Here is a 15,670-nt window from a genome sequence, read left to right as displayed (position 1 = left end):
GGGCTGCTTCATTCATTTAATGCAGTATTGACTCAAGAGTTCAAGGTGATGCCATATATTTCACTCTTGTAGCACAGATTGTTTTGGCCCCAGTCCTGGAAATACATTTTCCTGTGCTTAAGTTTCTGCTTTGCCACACATCCCCACCACAGCTAGCGCCAGTTTATGTCAGACACTTGGTGATTTGCCCATGCTGTCTTTTGTTCTGTCTGTAGAAAGGAAAAGGGATGCTGTAGGCTTGGCTGCTGTCACCATCATTAAATCCCAGTTCTCTTTTCTTCCTCTTTCTTCCCTTTCACCTCCCACTTAAGGCATGTTCACTACTTCAAGTTGTTGAGGAACAATGGAGGAATAGTATAAATAATGATAATAAATGCATAAATTTAGCTGGCTTGACTGTTTCAATGTATTAATATAAAGTGTGTCTCAAAACAGGAGCCCAGCAAGGCCTTGGCTTTGTACTTAGCAAGGGAGTTCCTTGCAGACTTACATGTTGTGTGCAGGGTATACAGTCTAGCTGGGCAAGAAAAAGGATTCCAACCGACCCACACACTTAAAAAACTGGATTCTTGAGGAAGCTGCTTTTAGCCAATTGGCAGGAAAGAGCGACAATGTCCCGGTAGCTGACAATCTGGAAACAGCGGCTCTTGTGCTACATCGCCAAGAAAGCTACTGCGAGTGGAAGCAGAGGCACCGCCCGGGGAGCGTCCCTGAGCCCCTCTCCCCAGCCCTTTGGTCCCCGCGGCTGCGGGGCGCCGGCCGGGCCCTCGCCGAGGGAGAGGACCGAGGAGGGAGCAGAAGGACTCAGCTGCCACCGAGGGGACCGGGAGGGAGCAGCGGGGAGGGAGCAGAGGGGAGGGGGCGGCGGCGGGTCCCCCAGGGCGGGGTGACACGGGCCGGGGCTCGCCCTGCGGGGCCGGGCTGTGAGCGACCGCGGGCACCGCGCCCCATCCCGTCCCCTCGGCCGCGCCCGACTCCTCCCCAGCCCCGCCGGGTCCGGTGGCGGCGGCGGCTGCTGCGCATCACGGGCCACATCATCGCGGGGGCCGCCCGCCCTCCGGCCGCTTCCGCGCTTGCTCAGTGGCGGCGGCGCTCACCTCAGCCGGAGCTGTCACCGCCGCCGGGCTGGTCCCTCCCGCCGCAGCGATGGAGCGCGGCCCCGGCGCGCCGCCGGCACCGCTCCCGCCCAGGTGAGGGGAGGGCGCGGCTCGAGGGGGCGGCGGGGCGAGCGCCAGCGAGGGCAGAGGGGCCGGGCGGGCCGGCGACCTGCCGCCCCGGGGGCGAAGGCGGCGGCGGGGGCCGCGGGCGGGAAAGTTTCCTCGCGAGTGGCGGAGCAGCCCCGCGCCCCCGGAGCTCCGCGCCGGCCCGCCGCGGTGCCGGGCTGCCCAGGGGCTGTGGGGCACTCGGGGCCGCCCGCCTCCCTCCCGCCCTCCTCCCCCGCGCGATGCCGGCCCCGGCCGGCGTTCCCCGGGTGCGGTGGGGCTCGTCCCCCTCCCCGTGCAGCGGGCCCCGAGCCGCCCGACCGCCTGCCTGCCCCCGCAGCCTCCCTCCGCGCACTCCTCTCCCCCGCACCCCGCGCCCCGCAGCCGCTCGCCGGCCTGCCCGGGGTCCTGTGCTGGACCGCGGATGCTGCGGGCGTTTGGCCCCGGTACCCTGCGCTCCTCAGAGCCCGGAGCGCGTTTCATCATGTGCGCGTAATTATGCACTGCTCCAGGTAGCCCGGACAATGAGCCTTTTCTTTGGTTTCTCTGTACGTGCACAAGACCTGCCCAACATTGCCAGTGGCCCTTATTCCCTGGCACTCTGTACATCCGTATGTGCAGGCAGTTCTGGTCCCACCTTTGCACCCATAAAAATATGCCACTCTTGTCACCGCGGTTGCAGTTGCTAGAGAAGCATGGAACCTCTACCCGAACAGCACACGGACAGACTTCAACGATCATCTCTTTTTTTGTTTACAAGCGTTTAACATGTGATGGTGCATTTATTCTCTTTCCATACTTTTCTGCCAAAACATAGAAGCTTTTTGTGATTTAGTCTACTTTCTACTCTCTCATTATTTCTCAACTAAGTTCAGGTTGTAGCTGTCTGTTTCTTTATTTTCAGGGAATATTACAGTTTCCTCTTCCCTGATCCCACTGGCCAGGATACAGTTGTGTGTCTTCTTCACTTACATTTGATCCTAGGTTATAGACCACATTGTAATAAGTGGATCATATAAAATTAAAGAATTGTTTAGTCCTTAGGAAGAGTCCTAGCAGTGTTTAGTAGATGTCCCTAGTTATCCTCACTTTACCAGTTCAGTAATGCGAGTAAAAAGATGAAAGCAGGTAGAATGACCTGTTTTGGCAGCATTCCCTACATTACTGCCCTAAGAGATTGTGAAACTGGATCCATAAATACTGCAGTATGACTGGTAGACACTTCAGAAGGAAAAATAGCAGTGTATAATTTTCTTTTCAAATACTTCTGGGATATTATCCACAAAAAACAATGCGAAGTCTGTATCCTAGTGCCTGAGTTAATAAGTAATTAATCTTTCCTTGGTGCTGACAGTAGAAAACTGTAATCAGGATCCCAAATAGTACAGTTTTGACTCATCCTGGTAAGTACTTACTGGTTACTTAATCTAGAGGACTGCATTATCTCTTATATTTCATACTTTTCCTACCTGCTTTTGATGGGCTGCAGGATGTGATTTGCCTGGTATTTTTCACGTTGGTATTCCATTTGGGTGACTTTACAACCTGTCCACATTTCACAGCCTTGCTACCTCTTTTCTGGCTCTGTTTTGATCTCTTCTAAACGAGTTTCCTTAGAAGTGCAGAGGCAAACCAAATCCTTTTCTCACAACTGCTTTTCTCTTCCTTGGGTCCAAAATCGAAAGCTGCCGTGTTCAGGAAGTGGAATGCAGCAGTCTCAAACTTGTCTGAAAACTGAGCCTGAGGCTGGCAAGTCTTTCAGTGTCTTACTCTCAAGAAGGCATCTGGAGGTTCTTTAATCTATTTATTTCCCCTTATTATTTTTTCTTTTTGTTTCTCTTGCTGTTAATTTAACCAACAACTGCCATAAAATAAAGACAGCGTTAACCAGTTTACTGCATAATATTTAAGAAATGGTACGTAATGCCCTTATATCTGCCTTGCATGCAACATTTGTTAATTTTCAGCCTTTCCCCCTATCTTTAATACTCAACACTAAGTATCTGCTGTAAATAGTCTTAGCCCAGCATACCACATTGGTTTCCGGATTCTACAAAATGATTAATGATAATACAGTCTGTTTGTTTACTCTCTGTAATGCTGAGGTGATATAGTGATATAGTGATATAGTCCCTTTCGACTGATATGTCCCCTACAGCAGTGTAAATGATTAGCCACGCTGTGAGAAGGGTATCAGTGGTCCTGACACTTGTTCGTATACATGTCACAGTAGTGGAGAAGAGGCCATGCGGATCCCTGTATCGCTTCTGCAAATTGTATTCTGAACTTAAAGAAGGCCCCCAAACCCTCATATTTCAAACTTTACAGAATCTCACAATTGTTGAGGTCAGAAGGGATCTCAAGAAATTTTCTATTCAGCCACCTCTGTTCAGTGTAAGGTCACGTAGAACAGGTTACTTGGGGCCGTGTCTGGTTTGGTTTCGAATATCACCAGGGATGGAATCCCCATAATTTGTTTGAACCAGTGCTCAACTGCTCTCATGGTAGAAAAATCCAGCTTTTTCTGAGTTCAAATTACATTTCCAGTGTTTCAGTTTGTGCCTGCTACCTCTTATCCTTTCAATGAGAAGAATTTGACTTCATCTCTGAAGACATAAAAAGAGTCTTTCAAGCCAGACAATAATCCAGCTTCGTCTTTGCTTATAATGGCAAAATATTAAAGTTCAATGTTTTGTGTACAGTTTGTATTACTTTCCTTAAGCCCTTTCCAAGATTTGTTCTTCTACTGAGAGGTGTTTCTCAGATAGGCACATTTATTCAATTGTATTTTATTCTGTACTACCAAGAAGTGCAATGTAGAGATGATTATTGCTTTAAAAGAGCACCTGTAAAAAAACGTTGGAGCTTTTAGGAAAAATGGGGTTTGACTCTGGTGTTATTAGCTTTGGATTCTGTGAAAGCCCTCAGTATTACTTTGACAGGGGTTATCTTTTGGTTTTGTTAGCCACACTCTGAAAGAAATCAGAAATTTCCCTAGACCTAAACTTTGATAAATATTTGTTTTAGCCTTTCATAATGTTGACTCTACAGAAGTTTCATGCTCGATTCTTCTCCCTTCCCCTTTTTTTGAAGGGTATTAAAAGATCACTGTGATTTATTGTGTTCATGCTTTAAATAAATTATTGGCAGTCTACTCCCTATATGAACAAATTTAGCTGTAGAATCTATTCCCTTAATCCTGTTGATGCTAGATGTTCTTTAAAGCAAGGGAAAGTATAAAAGAAGCATTTTCTTTCCCATGCTTTTGAGAACTGCATTATAGGTGTGTCTAAAGCAATGTTAACAATTCTTTGGGCAATAATAAAGAGAGTTCTTTGAGCCTCTTCCTGAACAGTTACATTTTCTTTGTTATCTTCATCTTTCTCAGATTTATCAAGCCAATCAAAGGCAAAGGATGGGAAAATGTGATAATGATCAGGTGTTAAGTTTCATAGCTGAAGTATCTGATATTTTTCTAGAGCAGCTGTGCATTTCCAAAAGTCAGCATCTCTTCCAGCTCATAGTCCTGTTTCCACAGCATTTACTTCTGCCTGTCCATTTTCCACATTGTATATACTGTCTCCATGTGTAATTTTTAAATTGCTGTATGCATCGGTTGTATTAATTCTTATGGGTAAAATTGGTTTGTTCTCTGTTAGTGCCTCATTTTTCGGGAACACATCTTCAGTGAATGGCAGGGTATGACTCTATTTCTTATTTGTTTATGTTTGCAGGACTGTTTGTTTATGTTTGTGTATGTTTGCAGGACATAGAGAGAGGTAAATACACAGTAATTTTGGTATAAAATATGTGAAGGGAAATAAGAAACTATTAAAAATAGGTACTTAGGAAACAATAAAGAGGGAATGATTATTTTCATAGTTTGGGCACAGCTCATTATTTTGCTTGTAGTGACAAAGACAAGGTGTCCTTTCATTTCACATACAACATGCCAGATATGATAAATTTGAGGCTGCTTCCTGGTTTCTCAAAGGATCTTTGTCTCTCTCTGTTTTTTTTTATTTTAGTATTTCACCTTTTACTGTAACCTCCTGATTATATATCAAGAAACCAGATTCACTTATCTCCTGTTCCTACAGAGATTGGGGATGGGATTTTTGAGATTTTAACTGCCTTTTCTTCATATGAGTTACTCGAGTAGAGTTTGCTTCTTTAGCTCCCATATCTCTTCTAGACAACACACAACATAGGCATTTTTCTTGTCAATGATAAAGCTTCTCAGGAAGTTCTTATAGTTCCTTAGATGATTTGCTGCATCTTGTAGGTGCAAAAACCCCCTAAAAGTACAGCAGTATTAACATCCTATAACTTAGGATGAAAATATTGACATTTGGAAAATTATGTTTGTTGGAACAGGTTTTTAGAAATTAATAGTTACATTCAGAAGTCTTCGTAGTTATCTTCTGTCTGTATGCTCTGAAGAAGTAATTACTCTTCACCGTATACTATACTATACTTTTGCAACCTAAACAATTTTGTGATCCTTTATTTTTCAGTTTATCTTCTTAAAATTCTCATTTTCCAGCATTTATCATTAGTTCACTTTTTGTCATGCTAAATCTTTTTGGTAGAAAAAACATAAATGACTGTCATCTAAACTGCTTTATAAAATTTCAACTGCTAGCCTCTTCCTGCCTTTGGAACTTGACCAAATAATTTTTCTGTTCTCCTTTCTTTTTCTCCTTTTAAGTGCTATTTCTGTTTGTTAACACTTTCTCATATTAAATGAAACCACAATCTTCTCGAAAGATTTGTTTCTTAAAAAAAATTAAAAATACAAACTTAAAAGAAGAAAAATCCATATGTTAGAAATATATGGATAATTAACACAAATATTTTTGGCTAGAGTTGCAGTTCCATGAGTCATGGTCTAGCACTCTGGTGATGTGACTGGAGGACATATGGGAGAAACCACAATGAGAGCCAGACTACTCTGCCTTGTTAAAGCTATCAGAAAATTTTCTCAATGTATTTTACTGTGGGTGAAATAAAATTCACTTGTTATTCCTTCCCTCTCTTAAAAAAAGATACCCCCCTCCAAAAAAACCCAGTGAGGCTTCTGTGGGTTTCGGTATGTGTCTTTCATCATGAACACTTTTACATCTTAATTCTACATCCCATTCTTCAATTCTATCATAAAGTCTCTCTAATCTGGATGTTTCTTGTGACCAACTGAAACTCAGCTGACTAAAGTGATTCAAAACTTTTCCCCTAGCAAGCTTCCTAAGTACTGTGCCACTTCCCATCATCATAAATCAGTTGGAAACCTTCAGCACCTTTGGCCATACCCTTCCTGAAATTTTGATATTCCTCAGTTTCCATGAACTTCTCTTCTCTTGTATTCATCTTAATCCTTCTGTAAAGTGAAGGATTGCTTGTCATAGAAGTTGATAATGGTTAGGTTGATGGTTTACTATTATGTGTGCTCTAATAGTCTTTTTTTTATGCTTTTTTTTGTTCGTTTTGTTCGTTTTGTTGTTGTTGTTTTTTGGTTTTTGTTTTGTTTTGTTTTACGTAGATAGTGCCACCCTTGGGCCAGGAAGAAACAGAATTGCCTCTTCTTGTTTTGTCTCTCTATAGCACTTAACAGAGCACCATTTTGACCTGTGGTTAGAACTCCTCTGGGACAGCAGCAAAAGTTGCTTTGTTATTCATAATTAAAGTGTGTGGAAACCAGAATTGAGGGCTTGGAGTTTTTATGCACTTAAAGGTTCAACGTAGCACAGTCTGCTACAGAGCAACAAAAGATCTTTGTTACTTAAACTCCTCTGTTGGTCTTGTGGAAAAAAAAGATTGCTCTTTCTTGCAAAACTTCTTTCTAAATCAGGCCATAAACTTTGTTGTCATTTTAAAATACTCATTTCTTGGTCAGAACTCCCTTGGATAAAGCAAGTGATAGAGGGAAAATCATCATGTTGCTTCTGAGCCATCTCTTCACTCAAAAAACCCAAACCAAGTAATTCTATGAGCAGCAGGAATTTGAAGTTGGTTTGCTCTGACCATATAGGAGTGAATTATCTTTAATGTTTGAAGATGTCTTAGGGCAAAGACACACGTTTGGATCTCTTGCAAGGCTGTTGGTTGCTAAAAGCTTTGACATCTCCACTCACTGTAAAGTCTATCTGAAATTGCTCCAGAAATATTGGATTACTTAAAAGCGTTAAAACAGAGGGATTGAAAGTGTAGGGATCATAATATAAACAGTATGATCTCAGGAGCTTGATTTTCTCAGGAAATGCAGACTAGAAGTCCTCCAACTCTAAAATATTTTTATTTCCTACAGTCTGTAAAAATATGTTTTCGCAGCTTTGCATAGACACAGTATCATGAGCTTATGGAGTTGTGTTATCCCACATCATGCTGGTGTAGGTCTGCCTGACCTTTGTTTCTTTGTTTATCATTTATTTATTGTATTCATGGAGTCTGTTGTTCTGAATATCATTACTATCGTCTTTCCTTGATACTGTAGTATTTTATATTTAACCTGATTATTATGTTTGCTTCAGAGAAAAATCAGTTGTTATGATTTTAAATTAGGATGATTTTGAATTTTACCTGCTAATATTGGTTTGTCATCTTTTTATAGAGATAGAGGGCTGGGACTCTCAACACATAAGGACTTTGTTACCCAGAATATTGCTTTGGGCTTGCCACGTCTGATGTGTTTTGAAAGTTTTTTTGGTTTTTTTCCCATTAGCATAGAGTGTGAGGAGCAACAGTGGCCTCTGCTGTGCATCATGTGGGTTCCATTTGTCCTTACCCTTGCACCTTGCAGAAATACCACCTCCAAGGCCACTGAAGTCGGGGGCTACACACAGTGTCTGCCTGAAGATTTTGGCTTCCTGGGCTTTAAGAAGACAAAAGCTGGGCCTTCACTGGTTCACTTACAGTCCACCCTGCTGTCTCTTTCTTTCACTGGAAAGTACACAGGGTTGTGAAACTTCATCACCCACCAGCTTTGGCTTTCTACCTTCTAATTTCCTTCAACTTAGGCAGTTAAATGTTGGAGGAGGTTAACATTTCTATAAATACTTGCTTTGGAAGGATACCAGGTGATCTGAAAATTTAAACCAGTATCTCGTGTTTTCTGCAGAGTTACAATATTTTAAAGGTTGAATATGTACTTTTTACTTCTTTTGCAGATCCAACCTTGCTTATGGAATTGTTGAAGATCTGAGAGCAGTGAAAAAACACTTTTGCATGCAAAAAAAGAACATTTGGGTCCATGTGTAAGTGTGGCACTTGATGACTCACCTACAAGGTTTCTTTGCTGACATCTGAAGAACGAAGTGCTTTTCAACCTGTACTTCTGTAGCACTATGACTAACTGTAAAGGCAGATCTACCATCTTCAAAACAAATAGCAAAGTCCATGACAGAGAAGGCTTTGTAAACTGGACCATAAATCTTAATACAATTCAGTCTGATAAATTTTTGAGACTACTTTTAAGTATGGTTCCTGTTGTTTACCAAATAAACCAGGATGAAAGACACAAAAAAGTGAATGGTGTCTGGCAAGATGGATTACAACCAGCAGGAAACGATTTTAATGCTCGGTCCGAACAACACACAGAGTACCATCACTTCTCAGAACCAAGTTTTCATGGTAGCAATGGACACAGCCCATCTAGCTGTAGCCCTAAATATGATGATTTTACCAGTTATAATTATTGTGATGGATTGGATACTTCAGAAACAGATGCCATGTTGCAGGAAGACAATTTGTCTAGTGACAGTAATGAAGATATCATTGTGGAAGGAAGTAGAAAACAACCCAAAGAATCTAGTAGTATTATGGCATTACAGATACTTGTACCTTTTTTGCTAGCAGGATTTGGAACTGTTTCTGCTGGCATGGTTTTGGATATTGTACAGGTTGGTATTTGCTTTGGAAGTTGTTTTTTTTTTACCAGGCAGTCTGTGAGGTCTATAGTTCTGATAGAAATATAATAATGGTTCAAAATTCTGCTGACACTAATAAATGTGTACATAGTTCAAGTGGGAGTTGTAATTAACCATAATGCTGAAATACATAGGTGTTTAAAAAGACTAGAAGAATGTATTGCATTGCCTCATCTCCTTGTGTGATTGAAGTCTGTACAATTTCTGAAATACTGTGTAGATTTGGTCCATGAAAATGCATATGGCATGTGAAAATGTGCATTACTTGAATATGTTATATGAAATTCATATGAAGTGATTTAGAGGGTTTTTTGAGTATTCAGGTGTGTGTAAGTGGCTTTTTCATGTAACAGAAGGTCTACTGAACACTTGGAATTATGAACATCAGTGGTGTGAACAGGGTGCAATGTCACATCCACCTCGAAATATCATTGTGATAGGACCAGAGAGGCCAGATTATCTTGGTTTGTGGTAGCAGATTTAATTGACAGTAGCTATTCAGGGCTAAGATAAAATAGAAATTTCTCTCAATATTAAGATAAAGTTTAATAATATTTTTAAAACCTGTTTTGGAGTATTGTATCAATAAGACCCTCCTGATACAGAATGTTTCTAGGACTAGTTTCTGGCATAACAGTTGTAGATGTCAGCAGCATTTTAGTGGAGTTAAAAGTAACAGTTGCCTGTGAAAGAACACTTTATGCAGTGATATTTGAAGAAAATTCTGAAGAGAGTAACAGTTTAGAAAAGTTTATTGGACTAACTAATTTTCTTGCCTTCTCTTTGCATTTTGAAGACTATATTGACTTTTATTTCCTACCGAATTTGTTTTTTAAGAAGCAGAAATTTCTTATAAATAAGCCTCATGGCTTATTCCTTGGGCTGTTTTACACCAATCTTTGCTTTGTTCATGTACATTTTACAAATTTATTCTTTGTACAGATACTTTGTTTGTACTTCATTAATATATGGTTTTCTGCATGATACAGCATGATGATCAGACAGAAGAGACAGTTGTGCCTACTGTCACTACTGGCTTCTAACCAAATGTTTTACCTTGTCGTCCTTCCCTTAAGGAAATGTGTTTTTATACCTAGTTTTTGAGCTGGACTGAGATATATCTTGATTTTTCCATCTATATGATTTTTAATCTTTATTGGTTTCCCAGTCCAGCTCCCTATGAATGAGAGATGTGACACAAATGTAAAAATTAATAGCTAGTGTCAGTACTATCTTTTTTCACCTTAAACTAAGCAGTAAACTTTGATGTCAGTAAAGCAGAATTTTGAAATGTGACAGAACATATTTTAAAAATGAAAATTTGAATACCACGAAGCATATTAAGCTTGTTTTTTACAAGCCCTTTCATATTATTCTTTCCCACTAGTAAATACCTATGTAATTTCACACAGGTAATTCTCAGATCTTGTTTACATTTGAGAATTGAATCCTTTTATTTTAATTAAAATAATAATTTAAATGGTTGCAAATCCATGAATACAAACACAATTTACAGTTTTGTTAGTTTAGTTGAAGTTGGTAAATGATTACAAATTAAATACATGGGTTGACAAGACATACAAAGTAGCACAGCATTTCAGTGCTGAAAACTTACTGCACAAAAGACTAAGAGAATTTGCTTTAAAAATCTAGGTTTTGGAAAACTCTACTCCTGTAAGTTTCACACTTAGAGGTAGAAGAATAAAGACAAGCTTTCCAAGAGGGAATTAGTTGTCATACGAACAGAGCCTGTAAGTAAAAAAAGCTCACATAGTTTTATGTGAGGTTTCTACACAGCTGGAAGGGAAAAGATAAAATTATTATTGAAAATTAAGACCAGAATTCAAGAGCAGTCATAGTATCTGGTACTATTTTAAAGTCATGAAAAAAAACCCCTTCAAATTGATGACATCTTTTTTTAACTAGATTAGTTTTAAGGCCAGATTTTGTATCTCTTGCTATAGTCTTCTCATCTTTGAAACAGTAATATACAATCATAAATCTGTTTTATCTAAACAGATAACAGTTCTGACTTTAGACTTTTAGGTCTAAGATAAAAAGGTTAAATATTTTTTTAAAGAGGATTAGGTTATGATTTACATATTTTTTTGAATACTTTGTGGATGGTCTAAAGGGAATTTTTCAATTAAATATTTCCCACTGTATCCTTTATATAGCATTGGGATGTGTTCAAGAATGTTACTGAAGTCTTTATCTTGGTTCCTGCACTTCTTGGTCTCAAAGGAAATTTGGAAATGACCTTGGCATCCAGGCTGTCAACTGCTGTAAGTAGCTTTCTCTTCCCCTTCACTTTTAGATACGTGTTTAAAATATTTCAAAATGGAAACAAATCTTTGGGTCACAAGTGTTTTATGTTTATGATTTCATCTGGCTGTTACAGGGCTGTTTAAATCTGTTATTAAGTTGGCAAAGTTAAAAAGGCAACCCTCTTCTCCACATATCAGAACTTTACTTCTGTAAAGCCTCTTCTGGTTCACCATTTAAAACAGATGAAGTAGATTTTTAAGATTTACATGTGTATTCTGTAAGGCTGAGAGATATCTTTGGCTTTGAGGGAGTTTGAATAGGCTAATAAAATGTTTATGTTTTAAACACATTTTTCTAATGACCCCTTGAGTGGCACCAAAATAAAGTATTGGTAACATTGCTATTCAAAACCTTTGTTGATCAAACTGCAAGAAATGTTTGGTTTTTTTTAGCATTCTGGCTAAATAAATTTATTTATTTTTTGTTGTGGTCAGGTTGGTTTTTTGTGTCACATTTTTTGTGTGTGTCAACACTGTAACATAGCATAACCAGGTTTTTTTCTATGTGCTTTCTTATGTATTTGTTGTAGTTCTTTTTTACATTTCAGGGGATGTTCCGCCTCTCCATTTTTTAGCCTAAGCAAGCCATATTACCTTATCTTTTGTATGTGTGTGAATAACTGCAGTGAATAGATTAGTCTAATAATGTGGCTAAACTATTTTTGATAGGTGAACTGCATCTCTCTCTAAGACACTGTGTAATGCAGTGTTTCTGTTCTCCAGCAGGACCCCCACTCTCTGCCTGCTCCTGAATAAATTTTTCTAGAACGTATCTGGTCAAAGGTGTATGTAACTCTGGATGAGATTTTACTATGTCTTGTACAATATTGCTCTTGAAACTTTCTAGATTTACTTGCCTAGAAGTGCCGGGTTTGGACGTCACAGTCACTTTGTGATCCATGACTGTGTCCTCGTATTTATGCTTTTGTTTGTTTCCAGCTGTCACTCCCATCTTCTGGCAGAAATATGATTAGTCCATAAGTGCGTGACCTTGCATTTCTGCTGTTGAATTTCATCTGGTTTTGTTGCTGTAATCCTCAAGGACATTCAGTTTTTGTATGATATTACAATACTTTGTACTGACAAGGTCTCTGAGTGTCCTATCATTAATAAATGTCATTGCCACGTTATATTGAGTTGTTGCCCAAATGCACACTGTGATGGACATAGCCTTGGCAGTCCTGTGAAGGTTTGCTTGTGTCATGCCCATTATAGCACTTGATTACTTTCCTTCGTAAGAATTGATGTGTTTTGTTGTATCTTTATCAATGTCAGCCTTAGCTATTCAGTCTTGTTTTCTGTTTGATTTTATTACTCTTCTGAGTATTCTTACTGTTTCTTAACAATATTTTGTGTTTAAACCTTACTGCCTTTACTGTCAGGCATGAATGCTTTTACCTTCTACCTGACCTTTTTTATTTTGTTGACCTGTTGCTTAATTTGTTTCTGACTGGTACAGTTCGTGACCTGAGGATTGAAAGTGCTTGTATTACATAGTGAAAAATACACCAAGTCCAAGGTCTACCAGTGCCTTAGTGAAGGCTTTAAAAAAAGAGGGTCAGAATCAGCTTCACCACTTCTGTTTCAGTTAATGTGATCTTTAATTCTTTGTCTCAGTTCTGCTTATGACCTTGGCCAAGTCACAATCTAGAACTTCTCTGGGTCAATCAGTGGCTGGATTCCCCATCCTTACCATCCCCATCTCATTTGTGAACATCACTGTTCTCAGGGGACATTTGGAAAAAGGGTCATGCAGACCCTTTTTTTGCACTGGGACTCCTGACCTCAGTTCTTATTATCCACCAACTGTTACCAAAGCAGGAGCTGATCCCCCTCTTGCAGATAAACACAGATAAAAGATACTGGCGTTTCCACAACACAGGCTGCATGTCCAGTGGTAAACTAAAGTTGGCATCATGAGTTTCAGGCCACTCCCCTCAGCCCAAAATGACATTCCTAAGAGTATCCCAGTAACTGCGATAACATGATGTGTACCTTAAGGGTGCACTAAATGTTTTCCTCAATATGTACATGTCTTGAATGTGGTTTTTCAGAGCCAATTTGGCCATTTGAACCCCAAGCTCCTACCAAGAATCAATTCAATACCGAGAAGACTTAGTTTGAGGAGTTTTACAAGTGCCACTTACCACTGTCATTAAGTCTCATCAAGACATAAATCAGTTGATGCTTCAGAAGTTTTTATTCAAGCATGCCATGAAGGTTTCCTGTCATCTCAGTACCAGAAATTGTCATATATCTGTTTTAGCCAAATCAGGTTAGCCAGTTCTGTTCACGTCCTTCTACCATGAGGGTTAATTAACTGGCTAAGAAGAGATCAGTGAAGTGTATGTGTCTTCCAACACTGCTCTGTGGTGTGTGGGAGTTCCAATTTCTTTTGTGTTGCCCAATCACAGCACCACTGGCACCAAGCTACTTCCCAGCATTGCATCAACAGACTTGTGGTTTTTTTTTTATTATTGGATTGTTTGTTTTCTAATGCCTTGAGTTTCCTTGTATGACCTGTTTTCTTCAGGAATCATGACAGACCATGGACTAAGTTACAAATGTGATTGAAATACTTTCCAGGACTTCTTTAGTCATAAGTTTATTGGACATCCTTCACAGGGAGGAGGTAGAAGCTTGTTAGAGTTTGGTGAATGTTCTCTCTTTTGCCAGTGGTGGCTCTAATTTGTTCTTGCTAGTGAAGAGCTCATCAGTAAATATTATGGAGTGTGTGGTTGTATGTGTATGTGCACAACACAGTGGGGGTTTAAGAGAACAATACTGTACAAAATGAGAACAGTATAGATCATTCATTATCCAGGTAATGCTAAGAAGATTATATTTAGGGGTTTTATGTCAAAAAGAAAACAAAAAACAAAAATGAAAGGGAGAAGGTTTTTGTCTTGTAAAGAACCTTCCAGTTTTGTCTCCTGTGTCTTTTTTCAGATTCAGCACCAGCTGCAATGTGCACAGGTCTGTGACCTGGTGGATTGCCGGCCCCATTCCACCTGAGTGCTGCTGCAAACGCAAGCAAATACACAAGAACTCTAATATTTCTAATAGTTAAAAAAATAAACAATACCACAAAACCAAACAAAAAAATTCCAAACAAAATCCCCAAACTACAAACAAAAAAAAACCACCAAGCTGTGGAGAACTGTTACAGGTAACTACTTCTAGGTTGGTGGCTTGGGCTTAGTTCCCAGATGTTAATTTGAACTCCAGGGCAGTTGCTTTCATTGCTCTGCTTCCCCCAGGTTTTAAAAACAGGTGCTGTGTCATATTGTATCATTACTTACTGGAGAGTTTCAAAAACTCTGTAGACTACTAGACCTGCAATTTACATGCCATTTCTCTCAGAAAGAGGTTATTCTGACCTTTGCATTATTCACATTGATTTCATTGACCCCCCTACTCTTTTTATCCACCCAGCTTTTGATCCCGTCATCCTCAACCTAGGTGAGAACGGAAGGAGAATATTAATTCTGCGTATATCTAAACAGATATTTGGAGGCCAGTTGTATGATTAATATTTCCTACTCTAATTTGCACCTAAATTTGCACTAACTGGCTCCCCACCAGACACTTTTCTTTAAGTAAATACAGGACTGTGCACCTGTGACTAGCTTAACTTTTTATAGTGGGTTTCTGGGACTGGGTTTTGATAGCGGGGGGGCTACAGGAGGAAATTTCTAACTTGAGTTCTGCATTGGAGTTAATTCATACCCTGCTGGTTCACTTAGCTTAGAATTGCATCTGAATTTGTAGACATGTCTGTGCTTTTGGGGCTGTTAACTAATTATCTTTACTTCATTGTAATTATGTGGTCAGCCAAAAATTAGTGTCTTATTAGCAGATTTCTGTTATCTGTAGTACATCTGGTTTCAAGTCTTGTCTGGTCACTTTAATTCATCTTGTTGCCCAAATTCCTACTTTAACTGCTTCTTACTGATCACTCATTTTCCCATCTACTTTAGAATCAGTTATTTCACTAAATCTGTCTCAAGACTCTATTTTTCATCTGCCTCAGGCCATAGTTTGGACTTCTCTTTGTTGTTAGTGTTAGCTCTTCATACACTGGCAATCTTACAGCCTGCTGTTTTCAAAACATTAATTTTTAATCCACAAGAGTTGCTTCATGTGTAGAATACAGACAACAAAGAGCAAACAAAGTGTTTCTGGAGTTCTACCTCTGTCCACTGTTGTCCTGGCATAA

At 39.8% G+C, this 15,670-nt stretch overlaps 1 protein-coding gene across 1 annotated transcript in view; it reads left to right on the top strand.

Moving 5' to 3' along the window:
- Positions 1-1,091: 1,091 nt before the first annotated feature.
- SLC41A2 (solute carrier family 41 member 2) overlaps positions 1,092-15,670 on the top strand; it is a 47,714-nt gene continuing 33,135 nt past the window's right edge. Inside the window, exons 1-3 of the mRNA XM_027715246.2 lie at positions 1,092-1,190; positions 8,366-9,097; positions 11,302-11,409. Of these exons, the coding sequence (XP_027571047.1) occupies positions 8,543-9,097; positions 11,302-11,409 (663 nt within the window). The 5' untranslated portion in view covers positions 1,092-1,190; positions 8,366-8,542. The remainder of the gene's footprint in view (positions 1,191-8,365; positions 9,098-11,301; positions 11,410-15,670) is intronic.

This window comes from Pipra filicauda, unplaced genomic scaffold (genome assembly GCF_003945595.2).
Source record: "Pipra filicauda isolate LSUMZ 115617 unplaced genomic scaffold, ASM394559v2 scaffold313_size859762_pilon, whole genome shotgun sequence".
NCBI lineage: Eukaryota > Metazoa > Chordata > Aves > Passeriformes > Pipridae > Pipra > Pipra filicauda.
This window is presented reverse-complemented; position numbering and strand designations above follow the sequence as displayed.